At 38.9% G+C, this 19,396-nt stretch overlaps 3 protein-coding genes across 3 annotated transcripts; 2 read left to right on the forward strand and 1 right to left on the reverse strand.

The window, feature by feature from the left end:
• Positions 1-5,350: 5,350 nt before the first annotated feature.
• LOC145895360 (uncharacterized) lies at positions 5,351-6,816 on the reverse strand. Its single transcript, XM_082984155.1, has 4 exons — positions 6,496-6,816; positions 6,164-6,295; positions 5,605-5,779; positions 5,351-5,542 (listed from the first exon to the last, which is right to left on the reverse strand). The coding sequence occupies exons 1-3, from the start codon at positions 6,809-6,811 to the stop codon at positions 5,760-5,762; spliced, it is 468 nt and encodes a 155-aa protein (XP_082840281.1). The 5' UTR covers positions 6,812-6,816; the 3' UTR covers positions 5,351-5,542; positions 5,605-5,759.
• A 3,142-nt stretch (positions 6,817-9,958) lies between these two features.
• On the forward strand, positions 9,959-11,536 carry LOC145895479 (uncharacterized). Its single transcript, XM_082984286.1, has 4 exons — positions 9,959-10,022; positions 10,078-10,244; positions 10,746-10,881; positions 11,229-11,536. Exons 1-4 carry the CDS (start codon positions 9,959-9,961, stop codon positions 11,534-11,536), a joined length of 675 nt encoding a protein of 224 aa, XP_082840412.1.
• A 2,099-nt stretch (positions 11,537-13,635) lies between these two features.
• LOC145895480 (allene oxide synthase-lipoxygenase protein-like) lies at positions 13,636-18,432 on the forward strand. Its single transcript, XM_082984287.1, has 14 exons — positions 13,636-13,758; positions 13,972-14,158; positions 14,485-14,619; positions 14,764-15,018; positions 15,289-15,382; positions 15,514-15,670; positions 15,816-16,070; positions 16,168-16,360; positions 16,418-16,498; positions 16,654-16,772; positions 17,004-17,123; positions 17,415-17,549; positions 17,899-17,997; positions 18,253-18,432. Exons 1-14 carry the CDS (start codon positions 13,729-13,731, stop codon positions 18,430-18,432), a joined length of 2,040 nt encoding a protein of 679 aa, XP_082840413.1. The 5' UTR covers positions 13,636-13,728.
• Positions 18,433-19,396: the final 964 nt, after the last annotated feature.

Consider the following 19,396-nt stretch of genomic DNA (forward strand, 5'->3'; position numbering starts at 1 on the left):
TGTTTTTCGTGGCACTGGGTTTCCAAGTACCTGGAATGTTTGTATCCGGATGGAAGTTACAACAACCAGTTGTTCTGTTTTCACTCCGTGAGTAAATCAAATAGTAGATCGAGATACTTTGTATGAAGTTTGCAAAATATTTCAATGTTCTGTATGCACGCGTGTTCCTATTAAAAAAAATCAAACAAAGTTTTCCAACATTTTGTCTCAACAAACAGAGACCGTGTGCCATACGTTAGAAGGCTTCCGAATTTTGGCGGCGATTTCCGCAGCTTTCCTGTCGTTCGCCATCATTTCTCTTGTTGGGGAGGTGGCATACTGGTGCTATAAGAAAGATCCGTGGGTTTTTGCAACAAAACCGCTATTTTTAATCGGAGGTAATCAAGTAGAAATAGATTTTAACCACCTTGTAATTGCTTCTTTTGTTTGTACGGAAAAGTGAATTTAATGGGGTTTATGCATCGATATGAAAACGCAGTACATTTGTTTTGAAGTGGTTAATAATGCTGCTTTAAGGGGTTAATCGATTCATTGCATCGGTAATTTTAAAAAAATACTGATGTGTCCTTTCCTCATAGAAGCAAATACCGAAAGCTTTCGGACAGGCGAAACGTGGAAAATTTTAAATAATTTTCGCCGAAAACAAACAGATTAGTAACTTGTTGTGCTTTCCGGTGGCCAAAGCATATTTTCAATTTTGAAACAATACCATGGATTAATTCACTAACGCATGCTTCCGATTGTCAGGTTTTTTATTTAGTTTTGCAACCGGGGCACTGCTGGTAAACGTATTGACTGGAGTTGATACCGAAACCTGGTCCATTGATGTTCCTGTTGTTTTTTCAATAATTGCATCACTTGCTCACGCTTTCGAAATATTGATTGAAATTTTAAATTTTTTTGGCAAACTTTCTGAGGAAGAAAAGAAAGAAGCGCCTCAAACGGGATATACTGACATGGATAACGAAGTTGAAACGTAATAGACGTAAACTGAATTTATGTAAATAGATATAGATTTGTTACCTTGCACAAAAAAGTAGGCTCTGTCCTTTTTGTCTGTGCACGTCATCTCTGTGGGTCTTTACATCTTTTCCTTTCTTCTGTTTCCATATGAAATTCATTTAAATTTGAACCAAGCCACAAGGTGTTACAATATATCTGCACAATTGGGCAACCAATTCATACAATAGCATGGTTGGTTCCTCGAAATTCACCTACAACTGGGGAGTTTATAAACCGCTTGCATTTTTCAAGACTTTCGACCAAACCAGAGAACAGTAACTTTGACCGATGACTATGCTAATGACTAGCCCACAGTTCACAGCCAAAGTAGCTATTCGTCATGTACTTTATTTTCCGTGTCGTTTTAGTCACTTATTTTGTGTAATTAAACTGCACCGTTTGGTATAACGGATTATGAAGGAGCGGATTTCATCCCTCTCCAGTAGTTAGTGCTCTACATCTCCAATAAATTGATAAAAGAAACGCAAAAAAAACTCTTCATTCAGTTTATAATCTTGGATTTAGTTTTGTTTACTGTCAAACGTATATTTTTATCGTTATAATCCCTGAGTGTGTGTTGGAATAACAGTGATCACCAGAAAATACGTACAAATGCACATCTGCCTATGATACGAGTCTGCTCGATTAAGCAACCACACACATCCTGTTTATCCTTAAATTATGCAATTAGTTGATTAGCTTCGTGTTTTGTCCTTTTGAAAAATCATACAGTGAAATCTTTGAGGTCAAGTTAGTCCGAATAAATATTTATTGACAAGCATCTGATCGTTTAATATAATTCAACAATGCTCCCTCGGTATATTTAGTCAAGCATTTACCTTATGTGACTCGTATACTCGTGTGTGTCGAACCGCAAAAACAAGAGAAACCTGGTGTAACATTCACAATCGCTATTGCATTCGCAAAAGTATCCACACAAAATAAATTCATAAGTACACGCATACAATGATAACAACAAAATCAAATATTGCAATAGATAACGCAAATACATGACCAAAATCACTCGTCATTTTCTTGTGGTTGGTATGCCTGTCCATGAGGCAACATGTTAAATACATGAAGAAAGCCAATGGAAAATACAATGAGATACACGACTGAGGCTGCTAAAGACAAATTCATAGGAGTGTCTCTTGACCACGTTCCCGCATCCACTCCGGTGAAAATATCCAACTGCAAGGCTCCATTTGCAAACATAAACGCAATCTCTGAAAACTTGATTTCATTAGTTTCTGCTTCTCTGACATAAACCTAGAAGTATTTACCTCCCAGAAGCAGCCAAAGTTTTGGAGCTATGGCTTGTTTGATACTGCTGGGTAAAACTGATGCACAGTATTTGAAACAAATGGTGCAAGGAACCAGTATTAAACCAGTACAAACAAATGGGTAAGAAAGTCGGGACAAAACCAGAAAAGCTTCCAAGGTGTGACATTGTGTTTCGTCTGTTCAACAAAATGTTGTTGAAAAATAAATCGAAAAAGTTGGGTGAATAAAGATAGGCATCATTGGTAGTTTAGTTTTGCCACAAAAGTTATTAACATTACCCTTGTCAAACAAGATAGTTGGTTTGCCGTTCTTCCACCCTGATAAAAACATGGAGCACAATTGAAGCACAAAGCCCAGCAGGCTCAGCAGAAAAACCAGTGAATCGTACGCGCAAACTGAATTTCCTAAATACTCGTGACATCTTTTTCCAAAACATGTAGCAACATCATGAAGCTCTGGGTTGAATAAACGTTCAAAGCAATCTCTGAAACACTAACACACATCCAACCGTTAGCGCATCCACATAATTCAACATGTGTTTGAGTAATTTTGTTCTTTTTTTCATTAATACTAGTTTCTTGGGGTATGGCGTACTGTGATGGACCTATCCGCAATGTAACCTTTTCGTGGATTATGCGATACCGGTATAATACACAAACAAATACCCAACTAAAAATTGAACCCAATACTAAAAAAATAAAATGTTTTTAAGGTACATGCCCTCTTGATATAATAATAGTAAAACTACTCAAATCACAACTTCAACTATTATTAGATATTTATTCACTCTTTAACCTTTTTCCTGAAACAACCCACGAAGTATGAACTCGTTAATCACTTGGCGTGTTGTATGTACAATTATCTTTTTTCTTAAATTTTCTAAAATGTTCTAATGGCCTAACAGAAAAAAAACCTTGTAACACTTGGTTTTAAAAACAGTTTAAAAGCAATAACTTCTTTCATGAAAAACCCATAACCTTAACTTTTTACATGAAACCCTTGTCACCTCACCTTCGTTTCACTTCCTTCCTTTGTCACCTTCGTTTCACTTTCTTCTATTGTCACCACCGTTCCACTTTCTTCTATTGTCACCACCGTTTCACTTTCTTCTATTGTCACCACCGTTCCACTTTCTTCCTTTGTCACCACCGTTCCACTTTCTTCCTTTGTCACCACCGTTCCACTTTCTTCCTTTGTCACCACCGTTCCACTTTCTTCCTTTGTCACCACCGTTCCACTTTCTTCCTTTGTCACCACCGTTCCACTTTCTTCCTTTGTCACCACCGTTCCACTTTCTTCCTTTGTCACCACCGTTCCACTTTCTTCCTTTGTCACCACCGTTCCACTTTCTTCCTTTGTCACCACCGTTCCACTTTCTTCCTTTGTCACCACCGTTCCACTTTCTTCTATTGTCACCACCGTTCCACTTTCTTCTATTGTCACCACCGTTTCACTTGCTTCCTTTGTCACCACCGTTTTACTTGCTTTCTTTGTTTTACATTCATTTATCACTTCCATTACTAAACTTGTAATAGAAGCAAAACTGACACCGACAAAACATGTCATCACCAATGCCATGTCTGTTTTGTTTACGTTGTGCAGGACCCAGAATATAACTGTACAAATTAGAAGACCTAATGCTAAAAACAAGTGTATATTTTGCAGGAACACGTGGCAATATGGTAACAAAATGCTTACCCAAAATTAATTTCACAACACAATAAAAAATGAAACAAATCATTTTGCATTTCCTTCATCCATTATTTTCATAATTCTGAAATTTGCACAGAGACACACTGTTTATTTAACAAGAACCAGGCCCAACGCTCTACCAACTGAGTTACAGGACCTCAGTGGTTTCACGGGGTATATTGTGGCCAAGGTGAACTGCCAGGAAACCGTATCAGATAACGCAGTAATATTACATACAATGGCATGATCGGCAGGATCGCCCCACTGCGCAGGTCCTTGCTTGGCGATCATAGCTAACGTATCGCGATCATGAAGTTAGCAGGCTATTGCCTGGGCTAGGGCGATCCTGCCTATCATGCCATTGCATGTAATATTGCTGCGTTACTTTATTCTAATGTCGATGTAAAACTGGTACACGGTAATAGTTCTGGCGAAATTTTGCAGGCTTGACTGATTTGTGTTTCTTGTTATTATAATAATTGATGATAACACAAGCAATAATTGTGTGTAGTTCAATAGATGGGATTTGTATTTTAAGGGATTTGTATTTTTTTTTCCAAAGCTGTTCCTAAAAGCGATATTCTATGAAACTAGTATGAAACCAAAAACAATAGTTAAAATTTAATAAGAAAATTCCTTGCTGTTTAAATACCTCCTGGTTGTTTTGTTTGTATACCTCCAAGTAAAATCCAAGTATAACAAAGATTATTTTTGAACCTACATAAATGTATATTGGCAACTGAAGCAAGTTTTTAGCCGGTGGTTCTATATCTGCAACAATCAATCAAAAACAATAGCAAGTAGAAGAAACAATCTTTTTTGACTATCGAATAATAACTTACATTCGGATAGGCTGCTGTTTATGCAAGGTCGTCCACCGAAAACAGTGAAAAATAGACTGACTGGTTCATCATTTCTTTGAATGTACACAAAAAAGGACCCAATGAAAAATAACAACTCCACAACATAGGCAACATATCTCCCCAGATTAAACACGTTTTCTTGTGGATAGGTCGTTTTTAAATATTCAACGGTTTGTGCACAGAAACTGTATACATAGAGTAGGGATGTCATCCACCCAAATGGTAACGCCACGCCAGGTACTAGATCGTCATCAACTCCTTTGTACATGTCAGCAGTAAACGCCAACATAGCAAAGATATGACAAGACCCTGTTTTTTACCAGTGAAATAAAAACATCAAAAAGTCATTTTGTTTAGAACAAAAGCATAGAAAAGGAATATTTTTTTATTGTGGAATCAACGTATATCAAATGATATTAAACGGGAATTTTAAATAATGATGTGAATTGAATTGGATTCTGTTGTAAAGTTTTCAAATCTAAGGTAAATTTATGTGTACTTGCCTGATATGGAAACACATATTTTGAAAAGTAATGGAAACCATTGCGTAAAAGGTTTAATTTTGTCTTCCACTTTATCTTTACATTTGTCACACGCGAAGAGACATGTCAAGGCCAGCAAGAAAATCGCAGCCAAACTTAGGATTGCAAATGAAGTCAGTAGAAGTGCCGACAAAACCTTGGTTGTGCCTTCCTGATGTTCTGTTCAAACGTGCATGAAAACGGAAATGATAAAAATAAATTACAGGTGACAAAATATTTACCAACACTCCATATCATGGTCGGAATTTTATTCCAACCAGGAACACTTGCGGTAATGACCGTAAACGTCCAGGTTACTAGGACCAAAACCAATGAGAAGTAATTATAGTAGGTATTAAAATAATGCGTGTTTGCGTTCAAGTTCGCCTTCGGGCGTTTATCGTCGGTATCGTAGCTCTGGTAATAACACGTTAGTAAATATAGATTTTGGAATAAGGAACAAAATAATGACAGTTAGACAGTACTGTAATTAAAGTCATGTCGATGAGGACGAGAACCATACGAATAGCAAAAACATGCAAGTTTGCTGGAAAGATATGTCATACTTTTTGTATGCAACTATGTGTAAATCATAAGTTACCGATGTCCACAAGAACAATGCACTAAACGTTGCACAAATTCCAGAAGCAAAGTTAACAGCTAATGTTCCCTTGATATCTCGTTTCGAATCAGTGGCCAACAAAGCGTACGCAAAAACGCTTACTTCCATCAAAAGACCTGTGCAATTCTTTTATTTACAACATCTATATTAAACACGGAAAAAGTAACGAAAGTCAGAACCTGCCAGAAACTTGAAGACCGCTGACGAAACTGGACATCTGAATGCTTGTAGTAGAACAAAAGAAAAGGCGTTTATCCCAAAATACAAGATTCCGATTATTGCGAATGCCATTTGGTCTTCACGACATATACCTACATAAATGTAATATACGAAATGTATTAGGTAATAACTAACATAATGCACATTATTTTAATGTCCACTAGGCCACACTTGATTATTACACTTTACAAGCTGCTTTATTTCAGTTTTTCAGTGCATTCCCTGTGGTTACATGATGCAAATACGCAGATTCATAGTCATAAGCAATTTCCCTTATATCTCGTAAACTTACAGGGATCATGCTTGGCCGCACACTCCTGATAAATACTGAACACCACGTAGAACATACTAAGTGGTTTCTTCTTGCGACATTTTCCCTCAAATGCTGGAACTACAAAACCGATGACAAACAAAACAATTGAAAAAAAAGTGAAAACACCATGCAGTCGACGAAATTTTGTCAGACTGGGACGTAGGTTGATAGCTTGTTGGCTTTTGTTGACAGAATTGTCTTTGGCCTGTGGATTTTGGTCTACTTTATTAACCCTGTCGTTTTGGGGTTGTTGTTCATGGTTTTTCATAGCCATAGGTTTATTTTGTACAGACATGATCAACAATAAATTGCCCTAAAAAAAATTCAACGATAACATAACATTGGCATAACCACCCTCAGCCACATTTAAAAAAAACACTCTTGTTTAAACATAGGCTTTTTGTTTCTCCTTGAACGGATAGAGTGCTAAAAGCTATAATAAAACCGTTAAAAAAGCTCTAGTCCATGCAGTACCGTTTGCCCTTGCCTGGAAATATACCTCTACTAAAAATATTTTTTGTTTGTCCCGACCATAGCGTCAAAGCGGTTAAGCAATCGGTACTTCCGCGTTATTTTCACAGCTACAAACGATTCATCAAGTTAAGGACCCAAACAGAACCCCATCAAGAGGAGTTTGAATCTTGATTCATAACATGTTGTCATACAGCCATATACCGCCGCAATTCGATAATGCGTTTCTGCGTACTACTAAGTGATTTGTAATTATCAAATATTTTTACAATCACAAAGCTGCCCTACTGTGAACGAAGGGAACATATATGTGCACAAAAATAAATTATCGTCTCTTGTTCAAATTTATCGCTCACCAAAAGCAGTAAAGGCAAATTATTTTATCAATGTTAAATTATACATGAGGTTGCATTTGGTTTTGAATATTCAGTGTTTCCTTAAACTTTTGGCTTTTGTCCCAATGAATACGATTTCGTTTAGGTTGAATACTACCTAAACCGTTGCTCTAAACGTCTGGTGATTCATAACGCGAATGTGCCTAATGACTCAAACTTTCAATTGAAAAAAGATTTTTGGACATACTTATGACGTCATAATAAAGACTTAACAAAACCTTGTTTGTCCTGACTGCAAATAGCGTCGAAGTGGTTAAGCAGTCAGTACTTCCGCGTTATTTGCACACCTATAAACGATTTATCAATGAGAGCTGCAGACAGGGTGTATACACGCACTGTTTCGACCTGTAAGGTCTCATCAGTGCAGCTGTTGATGTGGCACTGTGCTAGCTGGTAGACTAGCAGGCACACAGATTTCCACTTTGTGGTACCTTTCGGTCAATCGTCGAAATGTTGGTTACCAAACTAGGTAACAATCAACACAGACGAACCACGTGGAGCGCACTATGGCCAAAACAACTGTTTGGGATCAAATAGCGCTATCGACTCGGCTTTCACCCAAATCATATTATATGCGCAAAATAGCCATAATAATCCCCTATTGTCGACAAATGGGAACATATACGTGCCCAAAATAAACTTCGAGTTAAACAATCGTCCCTGGTGCAAATTTATTGGCAAATGGGTCATCAAACACAGTGAAGACAAGTTATTTTAATAATGCTAAATTTTACATGGGGTTGTATTTGACTTTTTCGAGTTCTCCTTAAACTGTTTCTTTAAACTTTTGGCTTTTGTCCAAATGAATACGATTTCGTTTAGGTTGGACACCACCTAAACCGTTGCTCTAAACGTCTGGTGATCCATAACGCGATTGTGCCTAATGACTCAAACTTTCGTCATAATAAAGACCTAACCAAACCCCGCACATATTTTATTTTTGAAACTTTCCACATCCCGACTGCTACAATATAATGGAATCAAAATCTGCTTGTACGCTTTGATTAAACCTGCTTGTTCTGGAAATCGGTAACCTATCTGGGCTTTAAAATGTAAGACCGGAATCAACTTTCAGTCAAAACTTGGAAACTGGTTTGTTTATTTTTGAGCTGCTGTGGTCCTTAGACAAACTGTGTACAAGACCTTCTATTTCGAAGATCTTGTGATGCCAAAAGTGCAGGCTAAGTACGGTGAAAATTGGTGCCTGAAGTAGTGGTGAATTTTATTTAAAGTAACTCGAATGAAGCGCGTTGAAACAGTTACTTTTGGAAGCCAAATACTAGTTTTTGGCACATCACATGCGAGACATGTATTTCACCTAAAAAGAGATTATCAGAAAGGCATTAAAAATAAGCAATGACACAGGCTTGTTTGATGTATTTGCTACAATGAATAAATCTCATAAAACGAAGTTGTCCAAACTGGAAATGACCCCAACTCATCCCGAACCTGAAACAGTTCCGTTTCAGTAAAATTGGTATAACGTGAGTGGTGTCAGCAAATTCTATGCTTAGTAAAGGTTTGCTCCTTGTTGGACATTTGTTACACCTACAGTACGTTAGTTATACACATATTAGATGCAACTTAGAAAGCTTTGTTTGTGGTTTTGCAACTCAAAACTGTACTATACTTCTCAAGAGCCAAGCTCAGGGTTATAGTCCATACATTATAGCATGGCGCAACCAAACCGCGCGACTAACAGTTAAACAAAAGTCTGTCTTGTTTCAGTTTGGCAAACATTGCAAACTTTTCCAGCTCCTTTTCAACAAGTGTTGAGTTGCGTCATAGTTGTACTTGACTGACAGTCTTGACGTCAATGGTTAAATATACGCAACAAGTGGGCAATGTCGCACGAAGCAACTTATTTTTGTCAAGATGTATTTGACACTGCTGTCACGTATCTGTGAGGACCATGACACGTAGGCGCCTTTTTAACCAATATTAACGGGCGGCCGAAGCAGTTTGAACATTCCTTTTGACAAAGAAGCAATTCCTTTTAACTGGTTTCCATCAATGGAATATAGCTGACGTCCAATGAAAAATCATGTACGATATACAAAAATCATTTAAAATTATTTTTTCATTTAATTTCGTTACCAACCGAAAAAGGGCAACTACAGTGTGGTAAACAAGCAAATACGTGAATTTACTGGACAGTTGACACTAGCAAGACAATTGCAAACTGTAGTGAGGATGAAGAAATTGTTCAACATTCTGGCACTGTATTACTTTTATTGATATCGTTTTGTACTTCGTTCAAACCGTTTTAAAGCAGGGAGTCTGCGGTATCATTGTGTAATTTCAAATGTCTGATCAATTGCGACACACTCACTGAGAGCGTAAAGATAACCTTTTGTTTGCTTTCCAGGTAATATAACGTCACAGTGTTCGTCACTGATATTAATGCAGCACAGGTCTCTGGAAGCAAGTCTACATAAATGGTCGCTATCGTAATATTGTATCATTGTGCAAGCAAGTTCATAGGCAATGCTAGTTGTATGTGGCAATACCTATATTGAATTAGCAAATTTTAGGTGAAAGAAATAAACACAAAACAACATTTACAGAAACGAAAAATGAAGTTCATAGGTCTGGCTTTCATGCTTGTCGTTTCCGTCAGCTCCACACGGTTTTATCCAGGTAAGCCCAAAAATAAGGCAATACTTTAATATTAAATGTTAACGATTTTTCTCAGTGAAGTACAGCGATCTTGGATGCTGGAAAGACACCGAATACAGGGCAATACCTACCAGAGAGGGAGACCCGATTCTCGGTGATAGTAATTATGGCAACAGAGTTAATGCAATGACAAAATGTGCAAGAGTTGCGCACAACAATGGCGACGACGTGTTTGCTCTCCAAGTAAGTTATCTATAGATAGCTGGGACATTGTACAAATATCAAGTATAATTGATAGGCGAGAGCGTTTTATGTAATCGCATGACAGGACAGGATCGCCCCACTGCACAGGTCCTTTAAACCAGTGCGCCCCAACCAGTGGGTCGCGACCCATTGGTGGGTCGCTAAGCTATTTCAGGTGGGTCGCAAGCATTTCTAAATGTTACTTCACGAAATTATTTCTTTCAGATCACGAAATTATTGCATTATAATTGTTTTTTATTCGTTTGGTCATATCTCATTGTGGGTCGCACAATCAAACTTGCATTAAAAGTGGGTCGCGAACTAAAAAAGGGGGGGAAGTGCTTTAGACAATCCCAACTATGCCGCATTTTCATCGATTTCCGTCAAAAGGTTTGCTGGCATCGCAGACAAGGCCATACAGGCAATTTAACTGACAATTATGTTAATGTACAAACAACAACTGATGTGTGAAACTTGTTTCACAATTAAGTTTGCCCATAGGCTGGAGGTTGGTGTGCCAGTTCTTACAATGCGAGAAGCACTTACAGGATGTACGGAGAAAGCGACAAGTGCAAATCCGACGGAAAAGGAGGTAGTTGGGGCAATCAAGTTTACGAACTTGTAAGCATTTCACAAGGTATATGCATTTGATTGTTCTAAACAAGTTCTAACATAATCTCTGCAGCTGTTTGAGTAAGGGTGGGCAACTTTTTCGACTTGGGGGCCAGAAATTATCAAAAATTTAACAGGTGGGCCGATGGGCCGCTTGGGTCAAAAACATGACAAAGAGGTGTATACAGTTCAGTTTCAAAAACCAATCTACTTTCAAATAAACACCAAGCAATAAAATCACGTTTATGTACAGAGTTAAAAAATGTAACACCGATTTCGACCATCCCCTGGCCTGCCAGAATAAAAACCCAACCGGTCAGATTACGTCCGCAGGTCCTGTGCGCAACATAATCATCTTGGATTTCATTTTAGTATCACTGGTTTCTCTTGGCTGCTGGAAGGACACAAGCTATCGAGCCATAACTTTAATCGAAGGCTTGGACAGAATTCTTGACGGAGATTACAAAGATCGCCAAGAGGCGATCGAGAAATGCGTGCAGGCTGCCTACGTCAGAGGATACAATGTCATATCCCTGCAAGACGGTGGCCAGTGCGCCGGGTCCCGTGATGCAGAGGAGACCTTCATGATGTATGGACCGAGCACTAATTGCGACGCTTCTGGAAAGGGAGGTTCATGGGCTAACGAAGTTTATCGAATCGACATCGAGGTTACAACGTAAGTTAGGAGAATGTGGTTTGTTATTGACTTGTGTCGCAGTTGCGTGAAAGACAAAGTTCTGCTATACGTGACGTCAAATAGGCGTGTCAATAACAAAGCGGTGACAAAATGTTAAGCATGTATATTATTTTCACATGTTTTGCTTCAGAACCTACTAGGACGATTCCATTCATTGCGGATCCCCAGCAAACGTGAGCGATCGGATTGGAAAAAATATTAGTTGTTGGTTTTGATTAATTTGTGTGTTGGATCTAATCTGGTGGTAATTAGGTAAACTTTCAAATAAATTTAAAACTATTGATAAAGCTTCCTTGTTCCATGTTGTCAGAAAATGTTGAGCGTGTGTCGTTTGTATGGTGTGTGGAGCTTAAACCAAAACAACCCAAGGGGTGGGGAAGGGTATGTCAGTGAGGAGAAAACATGTATTGAACAACCTTGTCATCAACAGCGTTAAAAACGAATCAAGTTTATCCTGGCCACGTTTACTACATATAGCATTCCCCCAAACATTCAGTACATTCTGTGGTGGCACTGATGATCATTTGAACTAAAGTCATTTATCTCAAAGTTAGGTGAAATAACACTTAAGAGAACGGATAACAATACCTAGGAGTTTGTATCGAGGACAGACTTAAATGGACAACTTAGCTTCATCAGCTAGAGATAAAGAAACGTTAAAAGCTTGCATTAATTTTATGGGCGGATGTTGGTAGAAAAGTGATGATACTGCTCTCTTTTATAATACACGCCGTCTTTTCATACTCTACGCCAGTGGTTCCCAAAGTGGGCGCCAGCGCCCCCCCCCCCCCCCGTCCCCCCCCCCCCCCAGGGGCGTTTGCATTTGGACGGAGGGGGGGGGGGCGCTGGAGACTAAATGGGCGATTGGGGGGCGCTTGGTGACATGGCAAATTTTCTCTTACAGCGTAAGTCTGTGTTTCACAACCGGTGGTACGTTTACCACTAGTGGTATGCGACCGCATTACAGGTAATACGCGAGCACTATTCCGTAATTATCGTAGCTTATAGTTGGTGGAACGTGCGTTCAGCGCATTCACACACTCTTTTAGATGGAAAAAGAAATCGTCTTGTCCGACATGAAACCTGAAATTCGTTGTGTTTTTTGTCTGTTCTGTTGGGTGTTGTTAAATGACTAAGGTGTTTGGGGGGGTGAGAAACACTGTTCTACGCAAACAAACGGTATGTTTAGTTTCATTGCCGTGATTTTATCTAACAAGATGCCCCGATAAGAAGATTACCCAACAGATTATTTTCAAGCGAGCCGTAGGTCTTTTTATTTACCCGGTAAATCTTGTTAAACACAGTAGTCTGTACACAGATGGCCGCTTAGTATTAGCATGCACACAATAGATATACCTAGAGTGATATTTTTGTCATTTACTTAGACAACTAACATTATTAATTACGTTTTCAACTGATAACATGATAGTTTCAGAGCACAGCGCAGAGTATTTGTTAGAGTAATGTTGTTGCTCGTGAAATGCATTCTATCAGGAGACCTTTATGCATATATAAGATATAAATAGCTACCACCTGAAATATTTTACCATTTTCAAATTATAAACAATGTGGTTAATCGCTTCATTCCATCGCATATCGGAAATGACGTATAAAACTGCGTAGCTAATTTTCGGCGTACTGACGCATCTGAAAACATGCCCTCAACATGCATGGCTCAGGCGTTTGCACATTGCCAGAAAACAGTGCTAGCAAAACACAGTGCAAAACACAGTGTTAGCCTTATGGAAGATTATAATCACATGCATTGGTCAGTTATTTGTTTGTTCGCCTTTTTGTAGTTAGTGTAGTTAAAATATGATTAATTCAATAGCTGATGAATTATGTTTCAGCTTAAAGGACGCTATCAGTAAATTGCGGTACGGAACAGTTATATAAAACACCGTTATTTACATGCTGAAGTGTTTACTGCAATTGCAATGCTAAAACAAAAGCGTATCAAACATTTACAATAAAACATTTTATGCTCAGTTTGGTTGTAGCACATAGTTTTCGTGTACATAATACGGAAGTGCGCCAGTTTAGGGTTGTTTTAAATTATTCATTGGCAACAATTATCTGTGCAGGCATAAATCACCACTTTGTTGTTACTGCCGATTCGCGAGTAATTTTGGTGTTGCTGTTAAGGTTTTGTATTAAGAACAGCAAATACCCAAGATGGGAGTTGAATATGAAGTGACGATACTGGTAAGTTTTAAGGCATCCACTGTTATTGATGCAATATTATAACCTGCCAGTTTCTTAATCAAACTTCAGAAAAAAACGGCTTAACGTTACAAAAATATTAAAACAACATACGAGGCTCTGAAGAAAAGGGAATTTTAAAAACTGGTTAACGCATTCATTTCAATGCATTTTAGGATGTGGGTTTAGTTCTAAAAGTCACGTGCTTTTCAACAGACTTCCAGGGCTATATTTGATCGCAATCACGACACTTCTATTGCGATTGAACTGGTTGGTGAAAATGGTGAATCAAGTGGTCTACTAACACTGGATGACTTTCCATCTTTAGTGGGAAGTCAAAGCGCAAATTCGTATCACGTGACTTGCGATGCTGACGTCGGCCAGCCAATCATCGTTCGTTTGAGTAAGAACACAGTGTATCGTACAAATGTGTGGGACAAGGTAGTTAAGCACGATTAGTGGGACTAAACTGCTAGAAATTTGATGTAATTAGTTGCATGCTTGATGATCAAGTTTAAGGAAAATGATTTAGATGCCGATAATGTTAGTTAGACTGCTTAACGCTTTTACAAACCGCCCCTCGACCTACTAAAAACCTAACGGGGAAATGCTTACTAAATATATGATCGTGGAATATTACACCATACCCAACCTCCAACAAAAATATGACACAACAACCCTTTGTAAAGATAAAGTGAATAAAAATACGTTTCAATGTTTGTGACGCAGAACTGAAGAACTGGTCACCGGCAAATGAGTGGTTGTGTGATGCTGTGGTCATTATCGGGTGCAACTCAAAGATTACAACAGAGTTTCCTGTAAATGACTGGATATCGGCCGACGTGGAAGTTACAAGGGGAGACGGTGGGTAATTTTGCAATATAAATATGTACACTGATATTTGGCATTCAACATACTGTGTATAAAAAGTGGGAGTTTCGTTGAGAGACGTGAAACTTTACAAAAATCAGCCCTAATTTACAAAAAAGTGCCCTTGCTGTCCTAAAGCTTTTATACCACAACACGTAACCAACAACGATGTGAAACGCCTGCGACTGAGCGAAGTCGTCGAAAACCGCGGCAAGTTCGTGTGGATCGCACAGCAAAGACCGACCGAAACCGGGTGGGGATTTCCCCGTTACGTCAATGCTTCCACTTATCAACAACTGCCGAAGATATTCCAGCGAAATGAAGTGAGGGCAAACCATTTTGTCGGATCCGGCTTCGCACTGGGACTGAACTCTGTGTTTCAAGCCATTGGAAGTAAGTGAAAAGATAAATTATCAGCATGGAAAGCATTCATTAGGCAAATCAAAAGTTACGTGTAAAATATAAGTGCGCATACAGCGGCGCCTTTGTTCTATAAATAATACTTGGGATTTCCTGTCCTAAAACACTAAGTGTTTGTTGATGATTTAAGAAGACCAAAAAGTTTAATCTGATCTCAAAATTATGTCTGACTTAAGTAGAACCACTTTCGGGGCACAAATCACACAAATTGATGTGGATTTAAACTTTTTCCGTTGCTTTAAGAATCGTACGAACCGGTTGAAAAGTTGGATGACTTTCATAATCTTTACGAGCACGCCAAATTAAGACGAGAAAAGTCATGGACAGACATGGACCAGTGAGTTGACTTGCAGGTTTTCCAAACAAAACTCCAGCAAAACTAACGACAGAAATATTCCTATTGTATCAGCATTTCAAACCAGCCAAATCCTTTCTTCGATTCTAATAACCCTCAAAACATTTTTGTAGTTGGAACACAGATGAAAGCTTCGGAAGACAAGTTTTCAACGGTATGACCCCACATAGCATTAAGCGTTGCACGACTTTGCCAAGCGACATAAAGATAACGAATGGAGACGCGATGGAAACAATCGGACAATACAAAACCTTGTTCGGCGAAATGAAGGTCTGTTACTAGGGCCAACACATTTCCCAAATGCCTCCATTGTAAACTACAATGCCTCGTTTACGAGAAAGTATAAACCTGTGCTAGAAATTAAACCAACCAGAACTTAAGTCACTGAAAATTTGCTTACGATTTTTTTCTTCAGGCAGGCAGAGTCTACATTGTGGACTTTCGCGAAATACTCAAGGGAGCTCCCCGGGTAAGCCATTACGCCACGGGAAAACCCCTTCACTGTCCGGAGTGCGTTGCCATGTTCTACGTCAACGATCACGGCCAGTTTATGCCCATGGCTATCCAGCTTGGACCAAGCCGGGATCAGGTTTTTACCCCCACAGACAACCCAGACGATTGGCTGTTGGCGAAGATGTTCTTCAGATGCGCACAGGGAAACGTTCATCAGGTGGTTGAAATAGTTTGTCCAAACGGGGGATATGCATAACGTGATACAATTTCCTGCAAATCTGTTATAATTGGTTAACCACTTGTCTTGCTTTCAGTGGATCTCCTATTATCTCAACACTGTTCAAGTCTTGGAACCTTTTGCCGTGGGACTCTTCCGAAATTTCCCGCGATCTCATCCGATATACAAGTTGCTGCATCCCCATCTCCGCACGGTGGCAGCAAAAAACACCGACGCCCGGTCGAGTTTTTTACCAACGTCTTCCATCCTTTCTCAGGGAATAGCAACAGGTTTGCTGGTTTTCATGTGTTGTTGTCATATTTGTAATTTGGCGTTGATTCTTTCAGCGGCGATACCAGTGGTGAGAAAGTGCTACAAAATGTTCAAAATGTCGGAATTAAACGTGCCTTTCGTACTGAGAATAAATGGTACGTTCATAAACGGTTACTTGTATTGTTTAATTACTTTTGATTGTACAGAAACAGATGATCAGTAAAAAAAATTTTTGCAATGTGCAAAGTGCTGATGACAATAGAACATAAACCAAAATAATGGTTGCATGAATGTTCTTTTGATGTGGCAGGAACAACTGATCGACAACTGTTGCCTGGGTATTACTACAGAGACGATGCGCTGGCTCACTGGAAAGCGATGGAAAAATACGTTGGTGGAGTTATTCGGCACTACTACATGAGCGATGCGGTAAGTTAAATAGAAATAGAATAGTTTTAATTTTAGCTACTTCATTTTCAAAAGCACTATTTAAGTTCAAGTGTGATTGAAAATTTTAAGCAACAAGTGTTTTCTGCTTTCGCAAGGTAAGGAAAAATCTTCCCACTGAGCAAAAATTTTGCGAAAATGAAGTTGTGGCTAAATTCACTTTTATTCTGTTTCACAAGAGAGGTGGTTTTACCTACATACACGTTTTGATAGAATGTAGTTCGAGATTTCGAGTTACAAGGCTGGGCAAAAGATGTTGCAAAGGACGGACTTGGATGGCAAGGCAGCGACACCAAGGGGATGCCTGAAAAGTTTTCCTCGGTCCAACAACTGGTAACCTTGCTTATATTGTAATCCTAATGACAAGATGTCTCTATCGGTTGACATATCACTAAGAAAACAAAACCGTTTTTTTGGGGGGTGCAGGATACCCTGGCTAGGTTCTTGAATCTTAAGTCAGCATTTACACAGATCACTTTTGGATATGCATACATAAAATGAAAACATTTCCAATTGGTATCAAAATTAAGCTTTCACGTTTGTGCATACATGAACACAACGACAACGACAATAACAAGTACAATATGAGCATTTAGTCGCAATTAATAGACTGTTTTAACACAGATTGACATCCTAGTGTCGTTGATATTCACAAGTTCGGTGCAACACGCAGCAGTCAGTATGGGTCAGTTCGAGAACTACAAGTTCGTACCGAATTCTCCGTTGGGAATGAGGCTTCCACCACACAAGAAAGGAGAGGTGCTATTTTAATGCCAGTTTAAACAAAACTTGGTTCGTCTCTGTTGATTGGTACCTAGTTTGGTACCCAATATATCGACGATTGACGAAAAGGTACCGCAAAGTGTTAATCTGTGTGCCTGCTAGCCTACCAGCTAGCCCTGTGCCACAGTCACAAGCTGCACTGATAAGACCTTGTAGGTCGAAATTGAAAGTTAAGTGTAAAAAAAACTGATTTAGCTCTGAAAAGTTACAATGTAATGTTGAGATGTTCATACAGCAGCAGCTTTAAGTAAAAGGCATTCAGCTTTCGCTCTAAAATTTTGTTTCACAAACCAATGGAAAAGCATTAATGTTTCGTCTCGTTCAGGCAACACCACAACGGATTATGGACAGTTTGCCCGACGTTGTCATGGCAGCCTCCGTAATTGCGACGGGTTACCAGCTCACTGCTCCATCTGCTAGCGAGGTGAAAACGTTACTATGTTTTAATACCAGTGGAAAACGGTTTCTACGAAACTAGTTTGGTTTGAAAATGCGTTGACCATGAGGAATATTATGTCGATTAAACTTAAGACAGGCTTTCGAAAAACAGGTCTGCCAAACAGGTTATTGTTTTCCTACAAAATTCTGCTCATTAAATTAATACACAAATTTATTTAATGCGCATTTGAAGGCAATAGAAAGTGTGAGTTTTATCTTTAACGGTTTTCCTTTTACAAAGAAATGTCTGGGCCACTTTCCGCAAAAACTCTTCACAGAACAGAAGATCATCGAAATTCAAAAGTCTTACAAGCGCGACTTGGAAGCTTTGGAGGCGAAAATTGCGAAACGAAACGAAAAACTGGAACACCCGTACACTTACTTATTACCCTCTCGTGTCCTAAACAGCATTTCCATGTGATTGTGTTGCTGTTTTTTTACTGCATGTGTGTACCATCTGATTTCGGTGTGTTTTGTAGATATCCAGGATGCGAGATTATAATTGGCGATATTTTGTCTCTTCTTTTATTGCAAGACAAGTCTTGAAACGCTTGTTTATGAGCATTCAAAATTCGAATAAATCAGGAGTAAATCAGGGTATCAAGCATCACAGCCACATAAACTTCACTCGCTTTGTGAACTTGGCAAATTGAAACCGTGGTGGTCATACCTAGTGCCATAAACCAATAAGTGTTGAATACTTCGTACAAGATGCTTTTTTAGTTTTCGTAGCACCTATTGATGACTTGGTATTCTTTGGAACTGCTTTTATCGTTCCACTGCGCTTGGAACCATATTCTGTTAAAAATCCCATTTAGGTTAATGCACAAAAGTTTCTTGGATTCTTTGTGGAATATTCCAAACGATGCTTTTGTGTCGCCCTTCATTGACATTACGAAAGCCCACACGGGAATAGACGATATGATAGCTTCGTTTTATGAAACTTGAAAATCAATGCGAGTCAAGATCAATTCCACGTCTCGAACAGCATATCACCGTCTAATCAAATTAAGTCGCAACACATAACATTTCCCAGACAATTCAGCGCCAATCACTCAATTAAAGACAGTTCATTTGCCCATGTAAAGTGAATGACGTAAGTTATTACGTAACAGAACTTGCTCACACAACCAAGCAGTTTGGACTGGTCGTTTCCTTAAAACAGATTGCATTCAACTATGAACAAATTTGCTTTGTAATATCCTCGTGTTTCATCGAATTACTGCGATTGTTCCTGGCAACAAAGTTTACTCTGTATTATTTGGCTTGGATAGGAATAGTGTGTTAAAAACACCAGCAACGTTGGTACGGTAACTTTCTGATCAGAGAGACGACGCGTTGTTTCAGGAAGCTGTTTTAACGTTTCCTTCCATTCAATCGTGGTT

The sequence above is a fragment of the Ascidia mentula genome, chromosome 3, assembly GCF_947561715.1.
Source record: "Ascidia mentula chromosome 3, kaAscMent1.1, whole genome shotgun sequence".
NCBI classification, from domain to species: Eukaryota; Metazoa; Chordata; class Ascidiacea; order Phlebobranchia; family Ascidiidae; genus Ascidia; species Ascidia mentula.